At 36.4% G+C, this 14,556-nt stretch overlaps 1 protein-coding gene across 1 annotated transcript in view; it reads left to right on the top strand.

Moving 5' to 3' along the window:
• LOC111143961 (ELKS/RAB6-interacting/CAST family member 2) overlaps positions 1-14,556 on the top strand; it is a 943,496-nt gene that overhangs the window by 449,035 nt on the left and 479,905 nt on the right. Inside the window, exons 10-12 of the mRNA XM_022497998.1 lie at positions 3,658-3,798; positions 6,968-7,108; positions 11,128-11,163. Of these exons, the coding sequence (XP_022353706.1) occupies positions 3,658-3,798; positions 6,968-7,108; positions 11,128-11,163 (318 nt within the window). The remainder of the gene's footprint in view (positions 1-3,657; positions 3,799-6,967; positions 7,109-11,127; positions 11,164-14,556) is intronic.

Genomic DNA, 14,556 nt, shown 5'->3' with positions numbered 1-14,556 from the left:
TTTTCAAATGGTAACAAAATCAGGATGTTAGTGTATTTGAAAAGCACAGACAAAAACATTGGATAGGAACTGGCAAGGTTCTTCATCATGGGAGAATAGTAGATTCATTGTAAGTATTTATTCCAGTATCAAACTTTTGTGTGTATCCAAATAATCTTACCATCTAGGGAGCTTTGTAAAATACAGTTTCCTGGGTCCCATTTCCTAGTGGTTCTGATTCAGTTGCTTTTCCATGGGTCCAGGGAATCTGTGACTTTTTTTAAAAGGATTTTTTATGTATTTATTTGAGAGAGAGATATAGCGAGAGAGAGTACACAAGCGGGGAGGAGAGGGAGAAGCAGGGTCTCCAGTGAGCAGGTAACCCCATGTGGTGCTCATTCCTAGGACTGTGGGATCCTAGATGCTTAATGACTGAGCCACCTCAGTGCCCCAGAACCTGTGATTTTTTAAAAAAGTATGCCAGTGATTCTGATGAAAGTGGTCAAATGACCACACTTTGAGAAATACCAAACCTATACGCTTCCATTTTAAAGAACTGAAAATTTTCGACAGATGCAGCACAATTCCCTGTTTCTGGGTGCTAGGTAGATGTCATAGATAGACTGTGGTGCATGCTAACTTCTCAACCCAGTGCTCCAGGAAGCCACTTCTCATCTAAGTTGCCCCTATGTTGGGACTTTGTTGCCTTCCTGGACTGTCCCAAGGCCACTGAGCTCACCCGTCATGGAATGTGACTGAAACTCAAACCTTCTAGTAATTATTGTTTTTACAACATCATGATCACCTTTAGTGGCCCTTCCCTCACAAGTTCCAGTTTTATCCACATTTAATTGAACAGATCCCCTGGAACAAGATATGGTATAAAAAATAAAATGATTAATTAAAAATCATGGACTCATAAGAACATCTAATTATTTGCTGTCATTTGGCTGATGAATGGAACCTATTAGGCACTATTCACCATTCCACTTGAATTATGACCTTTGGGGAGTGTGTTATTCATTTTAGTTTCTGAGAATTTATATACATATTCACGGTGCAAAAACTAATGCCACTTAGCAAGTTAAGATTGAGTATGACTTAGTTCTAAGATTGACACACAGAAGCTCAAGAGACGGAACCCACAGGATTTATAAAGCTGGTCTCGCCAAGCGTTGCTGTAGCCGCATAGCAGATAAGCAGTTGAGAAAGGCAGATAGCAGAGCCGGAGGCTGCTGTAATTCAGTTCCCGCGCAGTGATAAAGCACAAATAGATTAGACCTGTGCAGAGCCAGATGAGTGCGCAAGAAATACTTGCCAATGCAAATAAGACTAAAACAAGAACACGTTGTTGGAATTTCTGCAAGTTAGTTGTTAATCAAGTAGATCATGGCATATTAGGGCCTTTTAACACATGTTTTTGACATCTGGCCCTGCGTGGCTGACAGTTAAATTAGTTTTGTGATTGACGGAGAAATATTTTGTAGTATTGAATCATCAATAACACTTAAAAACATTATAGTGCTTGCTGACTTTTTTTGTCATCGATGCCCAGTCAATAGTACAAGTGCTTAGAGCAAATCAACCTACTTACCAAATGACTCTGACACCTTCTGGATGTTAACATGCATACTTAATTTTATTTCCCTTCCTTTGAAGCTAAGACAGTCCCAAGTTGAGTTCTCACTCCTCTTATTCCTTCCTTCAGCTTCTTTAATTGCCTGTTGTATGCCAGACAGTTTGCTCAGCCCTGAGTTAAAAGAGTCTTAGGAGTTGAGTGCCGCCCTTTGGAAAGCTAGGCTGGGAGGATAGACATACAGTAAAACCACATGAAGGGCACTGAATGGGAACAAAGGCCACATGATCCAGCCAGACCAATTCCTGGGAAAGTTTCCAGGCAGGGAGGTGACACAGTTTGGGACTTAAAAAAATGTCACTCCAACAGCTCATGTGGTGGCAGTGATGGCATGGACAGGGCCTGGTGGCCGGGGGACCAGTTGTGATGCTTTTGCAATGAGTGTAGGCATAAGGCAGTGAGGGTTCAGCTGCTGAAAATGTTAAAAGCCCTTGAGAGACTTCCTGTGCACTGAGGCCATTTCCTTTTTTTGTAGATGGCGTAATTATCCACTCACCAGTGTCGCAGGCAGTCAAATAGGACTATAACCGGAATCGAGAAGAAACAAATGCAGACAATCAGTAGACTGATTTTTCTGTTTCCACCCCCACTGTTGTAATAATATACTTCATTTTAAAGTGTTTTTAGCTAATTACAAAACAATAATGATACTTCTTTTTTTCCTTGAGAGCATTAGATACATAAATTACTGTCATTGGGGTAGAACAGTTTCTTCCCTGGGGGGACTTAAATCACAGGCTAAGTGTTCAAACTGACCTCTCTCTGAATCATATACTTTTTTATGTTTCTTACATATCAGGCCTTGTCTAATACTACATACTTATAAGAATATAAAAGATAACATCAGGATTCTTAAGAGTAATTATTGCACCAGTATTTTTTTATTTTGCCATCCTAAAGGAAGTTCAAATATGTGTTGGGTAATTTGAAACAAATTTTAGAAATCTAGCTCAAACTTCACCCCAGTGCAATTTTACTTAAAAAGAATAAGGCTTTTATTTTGATACTGGTTAGATTTCACATTTTTGGAGAACACGTCTATCAGACCAGTGCTTTCATTTCAGCATGTAAGTCAGGGGACGCAAGGTTCTCAGATCTCCTTAACCGGCACCATGCATCTATTTTTGGCAGTGTGGTCTCATGCACATGGCTAAGACTCAGAGAGCCCTGGATGCTAGGCTGTGCCTTCTGTTTATGTGCTGGGTCACCTTGGATGAGTTAGCCGGTCTTTGGGCCTGGGTTTCCTACCATACTGTTACTAGTAGCACTGGCTCAGACCGTGCAGTTGTGATGAAGTCTAGAGGAAGAAAGACACATCGCAGAGCCTAGCATGTAAGAAACTCTCAGTAAAGGAAGGCTGCTATTTGAACTTTGTCAAATTAAAGCAATGTTTTGTTGGAGTCTCTACTGATTGCCAAGAAGCCATTGGAAAAATATGGAGGAAAAATGGTCATCTCTAGGTACATTGGCAAATCACTTATCCAATGAGCTCATTCATTATTTTGTTTCAAGTTCTCGCTATTAGTTCAGACCTAAGTCCTGAAGGGCCTACATCTTGCCCCACTTAGATCCCCTTTCTAACCACAGCAGAATCTTCAGAAACCAAGGAAGTTTTTTGGGAAACCAAGCAAAGGAATAGGAAAACCAAGCAAAAAAGGTTGAACCAAGAGGTTAATTATCCTTCTTCTACTAGTCCATTAAAGTCTTTCATAAATCTAGAGTCTTGGTGCCTAAACCTTCTGGAACTGCTTTTGGAATTTCCCAAGTACCACCATGAACCAAGAACAGCCTCAGATCTTGAACATTAAGATTCCTTGCAACGCTGTGATGCTGACTTTTATTAGTAAGCCAAAAGCCATATTGATTGTCTTTTCCAAATGCTGTTATGCACAGCCTGTCTTCACAAACCCAAGTTTAACTGTCTTGCGTGTGTTGACTCATGTAGATCATTTCTTACATTTATTGCCTCCCATTTCCTTTTGTAGTGTGCCTTGACATACAACCGATGGCTTCTCACTTCTCTTTTAATAATTGCCTCACAGGAGAGAATAATTGAGCGTTTGAAAGAACAGCGGGAGAGAGATGATCGGGAAAGACTAGAAGAGATAGAATCTTTCCGAAAAGAGAACAAAGATCTGAAAGAGAAGGTCAATGCTTTACAAGCCGAACTGACTGAAAAAGAGGTGAGTCTGGAAAAACAAATGAACCATGCTGATAGTCCCATTCTCGGGAGCCTCAAGAGACTAGAGAGTGAGTTTGAGGGTCTGTGTGAAGGTTTGGGGACATAGTTACCTTTCCTTGTCAAAGCCATTGGAGTTCAAAGGAAAATATTTATACCGTAACTCCCTTTATCAGGATGCCTTATGCCCTCGTCTTTACTCTCACTGCATACAATGTAGCTCCTTGAAAGTTTTCTTGATGTTTTACCACATTTGTGTGGCTTAGAGGATTCTGTAATTTTTTTACTGTGCCATGATGTTTTGCTTGGGATAACAACAATATCAATAATAATAATAACAACAACAACAACAACTTCTGCACTTACTGAGGGTCTATTACATGCCAGTCCTTGTGTTACATGCTTTACATTGATCTGTGCTGCTCAACCAGATCACTGAATACTTCCAGGTTAGGGGATACAGTACCATGCTAGACACAAAGTATATGTTAAATGTGACAATTCTTCTGGAATATCGATTTTACATTATGATAAATAATTTAGAACAATGTTTTCATGCTAGAGCAAACATGAATGCAGAATACAAATCCTACCTGCATTTTTTAAGTAAAACAATATATTTCAAAGAAATTTTTTGCTTGGGGGTTATGGAGAGGATGGGTAGGGCTATACTCCCCATGCTCTGAGGGATAGATACCTCTACCTCCTTTAGTTTACTTAGGGATACGTTGATGGAGAAGTTTGAGAAGCAGCATTGCATGTTATTTTATTCAGTCTCCAGAACTCTGAGATATGTGCTATTGTCCACAACTGGCCCCTTCACACTTATTTTTGTCCATAGGAAATGTCCATCTCCTTTAGGGCTATCACAGATTCTTTCCTCCTATTGGGCTGTATCACGCATAGGTGTCTGTTTTCCAGCACCAGATTATTACCTCAGCCTTTGGTTTTGGTAATTCTGTACAAATTAAAGTACTGTCTAAATGAGGAATCTAAGTTTGGGAGATTTGATGAGTAATAGAAACAAAATGCAAGTTCCCTAAAATGTAAGTGTGCTGTTTTTTGTTTTTGTTTTACAGAAGAGATTATTTCTTTGATAGGAAAATGAAGAATGTAAATTCTCTTCCTACTATTTCACTGCTAAATCTGACTTAGGGGATCTGTAATTACTGTAGTTGGTATATAACAGAATGCACAGAAGCTTTGATCTCATTTGCAATTTGAGTAACCGATTGTGTTATTCATGGATCTGCACCTTAAAAAAAAAAAAAATATATATATATATATATATATACACATATATATATATGTATCTCAACTATATATATATGATTTATATGATTGAAAAGAGATCTTGATGATGTTATGGAGCATAGCTTTAAATGAAAATAATTTTGTAAACAATGCCTACCTTGTATGATTTCAGACAAGCATTTCAGCAAACATTTATTGTTCCTGTATAGTAATGTGCCTGCCAGTGGGATGGGTGTGTCAGTCAAGGTTCTACCAGAAAAACAGAACTGTATTAAGAAATTTAACCATGTTAAGAAGTTTATTGCAAGGAATTGGCTTACATAGTTATGGGGACTGGCTAGGCAAGTCTGAAATTCATAGGGTAGGTCATCAGGAAGGGCAGGCTGGAAACACTCCAGACAGGAACTGACACAGCAGTCCACAGGTGGATTTCTTCCTTCTCAGGGAAATCTCAGTCCTGCTCTTAAGGCCTTTCAACTGATGGGCTCAGGCCAACCCAGATTTGGAGAATAATATCCTTTATTTAAAATCAACTGATGATAGTTTTTAGTTACATCTACCAAATACCTCCATAGCAACACCTAGATTAGTGTTTGATTGAGTAACTGGGGACTATATAGCCTAGCCAAGTTGACACATAAAGCTATCAGACCTGGCAATTTAAAATGTATAGAGAAAAACAACATATAATTGTTGTCAGCTTATAATTTATTTGGGGTGATAATCACCTTCGTCATGACAAAATGCCTAGATTGCAAGGTCTATTATTCTTTCTGTGGGAGTAGTATGATAAAGAGCATTGAAATTGGAGTCAGAGTTCTGGGTTTGAGACCTCTGTCTTCCTTTAATAGGTCAGAAACCTTAGAAAAGACAGTTCTTGTGACCCTCAGTTTCTTGATCTGAAAGATGAGAGTGGCTGCTCTGTCCTTCAGAGGGTTGTTAGGAGCTGGATAGTTTGCTGAGTGATGGTGATATTATCATCAACAAGATTATTCCAGGGCCCAGGAAGTAGCTCAGACACAAAATATTAGGTAATATCATTTACTGAGTGGCCACTGTGTGCTTAGTGTCCTTCTAGATGCTGCAAAGGGATATAAAGGAAACTCACAAAGTCTAATTTTGGATAATACCTGAATATTTTGGATACATTATTAGATGCTGCTAATCATTTCATGTTTGGTAATAGACATTGCCTTCTTAGCTAAGCACATTTATATTCCATGATATATGCACATATTTACTTTACTTTTTGAAATTCAGACTATCCAGGGGAACTCTTGGTTTCTGGGTGTGATTGATGAGTGGAACAATGTAGGCAAACCCATGTCTGAAATGGGGAGATTCATTATCTCTTGAATTAGGATTTACAAAGGACTGGGATATAAAGTCTACTCTAAATTTTAAAATAATTTTATCTTTGATTCTATAGAAGATATCTTAGAAACTGTTGGTTATTTTTCTATTAAAGAAGTGGAATTTGATAAAAACTTAACAAGATGCTTCTTTTATATTTAATTTGCCCTTTGGGGGGGGAAGCATTAGAGTTAGTATTTTCTTTCATATTTATCTTAGAGTCTGCACGACTTGACAGCAATAAATGTAAATGGAAGGTTCGTTTGCCATGACATGTAAAGAGCACCTTGGGACTTACATCATCAGCATGACTTTGAGACATGAAACACGCATTTACTGACCACACCATTTGGTCACATTTGATTCTACTGCAATTAGATCCTGCTCGATTCTGTAAGCTGGCCAATTTTAATTTCCTGGCCAGAGCCGCTATTGTTACCTTAGTAAGACTATATTTACCCTTTCTGTCTAATGCACACTTTACTACTATGCAGAGAATCAATGTAATCAAATTGAAGACTAGTTGAAATTGTGGTGTTTTACTTACTAGTGTTCTTTCCTTTCAGTCTAGTTTAATTGACCTCAAGGAACATGCATCTTCATTAGCCTCAGCAGGGCTGAAAAGGGACTCCAAATTAAAATCTCTAGAAATAGCCATTGAACAAAAGAAAGAAGAATGTAGCAAATTGGAAGCACAGTTAAAAAAGGTAAGTGAAGTCCAAGGAAAAAAATGCTCATTTTACAATGAATTTATAAAATGGAAAAGGAAGAGATATTTTGCAAAGAAACAAACCCCTTATCTTTTGCTGTCTGGTGATAAGAGAATTAGGCACTCTTAACTCATGAAGTCTGCATCAAATTGGCCAGTGAACCTGAAAAAATATCTTAGGTTTCCTGTCTGAAAAAGAACTTGAAAAACAGATGAAAATAGTAGTGGAAGTAAAAAAAAAAATATTATAAAAATAAGCTGCTACTCTCTGGGTAAATCTCAACTATAAAAACAAAAGTGAAAATGTTTGTAACAAATCAAAGAATCTGGGTTCCCATTATATGTTGATAAACTTTTACTACTTTCAGAAGTAGGTTAATTTTTATATTGGAGCTTTGTAAAAGTTTACTTGACAATATTAAATTTCTAGAAGTCCACCCAAATAGTCAAAGTCCCTAGAATATCTGTGGGATGACTATTTGTACTTAACCAAAAATGACCTTAATATCTTAGAAAGCTTGTTGAATGTAGAAGACTTTGTAAAAGAAAACAGGATCTTTACATTGCAGCATTAACATGTTTTCTCTGAACTGCACATTTTTGTGGAGTACCTTTCTAGTCATGCATCGTTCCTTTGACTTTTTCCCTGTGTTGTTTGGTACGTCTGCACTCATTGTTCATATAAAACTCATAATTTTATGAGTTTAAGCATTTTGTTTCCCTTTGACAACTTATAAAGTTAATTCAAAAGAGATAAGAAGAATCTAAATAATCAAGCAAAGCATATAATAAAATTTGACTGTGTATAATTTATAGCACACTGGAATGGGGATTTATTTGCTAAAGTTATGAAAATACATGATGTGGATGATAAGGATGTTAAAGCATCATATATCTGTAGAGAAATTATTCTGAATATTTAAAAATTGAATATTACTATTTTATATGGTACAATATATAACTGAAATGTGATTTAATCTGTTCACAGAATTTTAGGAAATTGTCCTGAGATATTTCACACTAGTAAAGAAAGTCTCCTTACTGAAAAAGATAGAGATCAAATCCCTGTACAGCAAAACAGCAAGAAAAATCTCTGTATTGCAAAATTTACTTTTCAATCCACTCTGTGTCTCTATTTTTTCAAGCAATATCTCGTTAAGCAAAAACCTCAAACAATAAATAGAAGAATTTAAATGGCCCATTTGAGGGTGCTTAAGTGGCAGTTGACTTGGCTATTTATGCATTGGGTGTATGATAATACATTTTTGACACATACATGAATGTGTTCTGTAATATGTTATGCATACATGTACGTATCAAGAAATGAACCTAGGGAAGGTACTTCTAGGTTAATGAACACTTTCGTGATCACAAGGCAGCTCTAAGATAACTGTGAGAAGACTTGATTGACTTGCTTTGCATTAGCTTACCTCAATTGCATTGTGCTGAGTCCTGAAGGAGGACCTCAATTAGACCTGGCCACAAAAGATACGCTCATCAACTCTCTGTGGCCATTGTGGAGCTGAGGCCACCACCACATATATTATTTCTGAAGATACATACTTGATATACTCCCTTTTAATGTAGGTCATCTATGGAATTTGAAACCCTCTAGTAATTAAAAGGAGAAGTTTCCCATATTGACACTTACAGTTTCCATGTATATGACTTGACTAGTTTAATAAGTGAATGTCTATGCATTTCAATTTAGTTTCTTTCAGTGTAGCTCTGATTTGCCCAAAGAGTTACTCAGAGGGTGTCATTTCCAACTCTCAGTTGATATTGTGTGCTAAAACTCACAGAGCAAATCCTGCAAGCATTTTAGCATTATTCCTGACAATATTTTAACATTCTGCCACATCACCAGGGTTAAAGTAACAAAAATGGTTGTCTTGCTGTAGGGATCTATTTAATTTATGAAAAGATAACTTATTTCTAAGTATATAAATAATGTTTGCTTATATTATCTCCTAAATGCATAGTACAGTGAAATTAAATAAGGTAATTATAATTTAAATATTTTCATACCTAACCTGTAGATGGTATTTTGTTATTTTTGGCTTTCTAGCATCAACTAAATTCAAAAGTTTTAAATACTTTTCTAGTAGTCTTTAATTTCTGCTAATAAATAGTTCCGTAAAAACCTCAAGTACCCATCACCTTAAAAAGAATTGAGATCTACATGAAATATTTGAAAATATAAGCCAACAGTATATGAATATACATATAAACACATCATTTACTCATGGAAAAATAAGCAGCTATAAAAGCTTAAGGAGTGTCTGGGCCTCCTTTTAAATAAAAGGGTATGTGACTTGTGAATAAAATATAAAGGTTTACTAAATGAAAGCTGAAAACATAATAGTTTTATTATGTCATAAATAAACCATGAATTCCCTATGGAATTTTGCTCAAGATTTGTGAGCGTCCATGTATTTTTACCATAAAATATACACAACATCGTAGATGTGTTTAGCTGAACAGAAACCTTGTTTTGCCAGTGACAATGAGATCCACATTGGATTTAAGTTTATTTTTGTCTTATGAACAATTCTTGACATTGGTAAGGTGAGTTTTTACATAAAAGTTTGTGGAGAATTTTCACATGCCTAGTTACTTTTTATTACACTGTTAATTTAAGTCTCCAAATACTTCATGATGAAAAATGGTTATAGGCAGAAAAGGAACTGTTCCTTAAACTTCGCATCCCACATCTTAAAAACAATGCCATCAAATATTCATATGTGAGGAAAGTTTTCCTGATATTAATGAGGTTGATAGAATGATAGTAACCACATAGCGCAACGAGTTTTGAGCGTGCTTTACCAATTATTGTATTCGTTAATCTTAAGTAGACACTCAGAGGTTGAGAAGAACCTCATTAGTGACATGTGGATAATTTTGTCTTTCAAAAAAATAGGTGTCGTTCAATATGTAGAAATAATTTTACCTTATCTAACTAGAAATCAATTGAGAAGCCACAAATCAAAATGTTATGATTTGGTAGTTTTCCAATTAATATCATCTTTGAGGAAAGTGGGTTTTTTTAAACCATGGTAAAATTATCATTTACTTCATCAAAGCTGAACAAATGAAAAATTCAGGCTCTTTAAAGGCACATGTCTCAGCTTAAAGTAAAGTGAAAGTTCCTACAGTATTTCACCTTCTACAACTTGACATTGAACCCCAAGTTAATGATGTAGGTATTTAAGAAGTAGAACCTGAGACTGATATTTTAGATAATATTCAGTACATTTAAATCCACAAAAATTGAAATCTTCTGCACAAAATAGACTGGAGAACTTTACAAATTCTGAAGCACTTGGAACATAATAGGATAGTCACTAAAAATTACATTTTTATTAATTATGAACTAATAGTAGGAACTGGTAATGGGCAATGGATAACAGTTTATTTTGGTTCCTTTTTTCTTCCTGATGACTTAATTTTTTTCTTCTCCCCATTTACTGTTAATCTTGTAATGTCTTGCTTACTGATATTTTGCTATTGCTAACCTGCTGTTTGCTGATCTATATTTTCCTAAAATTAGACTGAATAGAAACTTCAGGCTTGTGTTAATATAAAAGAAGAGCTATAAATTCAATGATAAGATTTAATTAATCTTTTATTATTACCATCTTTGAAGTTCAGGTAATAAATTGCCGGTTTGGCCAAAAGTACTTCTTCTGATTCATTGCTAGAGGCCAGCACTTCATGTATCATCAAAAGTGGACAGCTTTCTTTATTTCATGGGCTATTTAACTTGAGAAAGGGAAAGTAACACAAACCTTAAATTTCTTATTCCAGCTATTCTTTTTTAGGAGCCAAAGTCAACATTTCTATTTCCCTAGAGCCTCTCACTTTCACTGTGGAATGTTTAAAAACTGAAATTTCTTCTTTTTTAACAACCAGTTCGTCTGTGCAAATGCACTGGATTTGTTGAGCTAATGCTGTTTTTCCGGATCTTTCCTTCTTTCCCTGTCTGTGCTTCAATGCCTCCCCAACTTTGCAATGTAGCAAGCTGAGCAGTTGTTCAATCAGATGTACAACCCAGTAAGTCATTTCTGAACGTTGCCGCTGTAACATATCAAAGCATGAGGATCCATTGATCACATGTCATGGTGTGCCATACTGGGGAGGTTTCAAAAATATATATGAGTCTCTTCCCATTCCCGTTCTTCAAAAGAAATGACCTGTGCAAAGGCCACTGCCATTTCTTTTGAATGTGAAATTTAAAAATTAAGAGCTCAAGAAAATAATGCCAGCTCTGATATTGCCTCCTTCTTAACTTCAGCTTTAAGGCTATGGAAAAGCAGAGGTCAGCGGCAGATCTAGGCTCTTGGAACTCTTTCTTAGTTCCTTCTAACTCAGAGCTATCTGTGTGAAAAAGGATAGCATTTGTAAAGTAGCAAGTAAGTCGATGTAAATTACATTCAAATGATAGAAGTTAAAATAGGCTTAGATTTAAAAATAGGGCTATGCTCTTTGAGATTGGTAAATGCCTAACATTATTGTGGGTTTTGTAAGAGTTAAAAACATGTCATTTGGCTGAGGACAAACTAAAATATAGCCTCCTAATAACAGATAGTAACAATTCTGATTATAGCTTAATGGTACACAAAACAGGTAACTAGTAAAAATATATGTAAAATGGCTGGCCCAGATGCCACCACTGATTTTTTTTTATCCTAATGACAGGTGTGCATTTATATGAAGCAGTTTATTTGCTTCTTTAACTTATTAAAGAAGAAAGACCTTTTTGTTTTGTCAACTCAACTGGCTTAACTGGGTGAAATAGTACCTCAAGGTGACCAGAATTTGTCATTTGGCAGATGTGATCTGTGCTATCATGCATTCTAATTATGTCCTATTTATGAATTCCCATCATGGGAAAATGGAATAGCATAGATAAAGGAAACGATTCAGCCAACAACTTTTTGTTAAGCTGCTATTCCAGGATATATACGACATGATACACAAGATGCTTGGGTGTATTTAATTAGATTGATGAGTGCTGTGAAGTGTGTAAACCTGGCAATTCACAGACCTGTACCTCTGGGGCTAAAAATAGATTATATGTTTATTAAAAAATTTTTTAAAAAAGTCTATATAGATTCAACCTCTACATTCCATTCTTTAAAACAGATTTTATTTTTGCAAACTGAATTTCTCAATTTCCATTGGTGCATCTTTATTAACCTCTTTCCCCAAATATGATTTTTAGCAGAGCAGGAAAAATAATCTAAATTTCCTATCCCTTAACATTTGAATGGGAGTGCTCTTTATTATTATTTAGGTTTTTTGGAGGATGGGGGGAGGGAGAGGGAGAGAGAGAATCCTATGCGGGCTCCACTTCTAGCACATGAGCTGGACTAAGGGCCTGCTTTTACAACCCCGAGATATGACCTGAACTGAAATCAAGAATTAAACGCTTAACCCATTGAGCCACACAGGCGCCCCCTTGAATGGGATTGTTCATAAGCAGGTTCTAGACAATGGGTATGTGAAGATAAGATTGGAATATCTTTAAGCTTGAAAATTGACCCTGGAAAAATGAGTAGATCATTTTTAAAAGGTGTAAAATAAACCCAGTGAAATTGTTTCACATTTACTAGTTGGGGACAGGAAGAAAACCTAACTATGTCACATTTTGGGTGTGTGCAGGACAGCTGGAGAGGGCTTTTTTTTTCCTGTAACAGCAAAGAGTTACCAGAACCACAACAGGATTTCAGCATCTCTGTCAGAGTAGGTAGGACCAAAGAAATAGCTCCGTTAACTTTAAAACCATTTCCAGAAATATTGGTAATGTGGCACTTATTGGACTTTTCAACCACAGTGGTGGGTCTCCAGGAAGCAAAAACAAACTTTTCTCCTTGAATTAATTAAGCTAACCCACTGGTTTGGCATCTGGGAGTATAGCCAGCCTCTCATTATTTTGACTCTCCCTGTCTGGAGATATTCTCAGGGTCTAGTACTTTTTTGGACTGATAGGGATGCAGCATGATGGATTTTCTCTTCTTAATAGTTTTTTTAAAAAATGATCATGTTATTCTGGTTATAAAAATAACATATGGTCACAGTGGAGAATTTGCAAAAGTAGGGAAGTATAGGAGAAAATAAAATGACAGAACATTGCCTGGCACAAAGATAATCACTAAGAGCATTTGGGGGGTTCCCTACCCAGACATCTTTTTTGTTATTTTTATCCTCTCCTTTCTTCCTTTCTCTTTTTCCTTTCTCCCTCTTCCCTCCCTTCCCCCGTCTTTCATTTTTCCTTCCCTCTCTCTCCTTTCTTTTTTTTCCTCATCTAATGCTCTTCTTTTCTTTTCACCAAATTGTGTCAGTGTTTATTGAATTGTATATTCTATTTTTATAATGTATCATCAGCATTTTCTCCAGTAACGATTCTTCCAAAACACTATCTTATTGATTATCTGATATTTCACTATATTTACTCATTCCCCAAATGTGGCTCATTTCTCCCCCACTTTTTTTGCCAGTATATAATGCTCTGAAAAACATTTCCCATGTTAATCTAGTCACATTTTTATGTTTGTCATGGAATGAATTCTGGCCAATGACTTTTAAAAGCTCCCAGTAGTTCTTACTGTGTTGCATTTCAGAGAAATTCTACCATGACACTTTTCTTTCAGCACTGAATAAAGCTAGCCTTTCTGCCACACCCTGACCAATACCAAGAAATGTCATTTTTCATAACTTGAACAAGTGCACAGGTGGAAATTTTTTGTCATTAACTTTATTTTCTTCAATCACTAGAGTGGTTGGGGTTTTTAAAACATTTTCTATCTGCTTGTATTTTTCTTCTGCAAATTGTTTCTTTTGGTCATGTAAGCACTTGCTTTTGAGTTTGCTGTTTTGTTCATTTGTTTGAATGAGTCGTTCTATACTTTGTATAGAAACTGTCAGATTTGTGGCAATATTTCATTTCATTTAAATTTTTTAAAAAGATTTTTATTTATTTGAGAGAGAGCAAGAGATGAAGCACTAGAGAGGGGAGGGACAGAAGGATAAGGAGAAGCAGGCTCCCCACTGAGCAGGGAGCCAGATTCAGGGCTTGATCCCAGGACCCTGGGATCATAACTTGAGCCAAAGGCATACGCTTATCTGACTGATCCATCCAGGCATGCCTCATTTAAATTTTTTAAAAAAGATTTTATTTATTTGACAGAGAGAGACACAGAGAGAAAGGGAACATAGGCAGGGGGAGAGGGAAAGGGAGAAGCAGGCTTCCCACCAAGCAGGGAGCCCGATGGCAGGCTTGATCCCAGGACTCTGGAATCAAGACCTGAGCCCAAGGCAGGCACTTAACAACTGAGCCACCCAGGTGCCCCTAAATGTTTTTAATAAAGAAAACTAACTATTTTTAGGTTTCTTGACCTGTGTTTCCCTTTAGAATTTTCTCGTTTTCTTTAGGCTTAGAAGCCA

Source organism: Enhydra lutris, unplaced genomic scaffold, assembly GCF_002288905.1.
Source record: "Enhydra lutris kenyoni isolate GAN:26980312 unplaced genomic scaffold, ASM228890v2 scaffoldscaffold10, whole genome shotgun sequence".
Classification (NCBI taxonomy): Eukaryota; Metazoa; Chordata; class Mammalia; order Carnivora; family Mustelidae; genus Enhydra; species Enhydra lutris.
The sequence above is the reverse complement of the archived record's forward strand: the minus strand, read 5'-3'. Positions and strand labels throughout refer to the sequence as shown.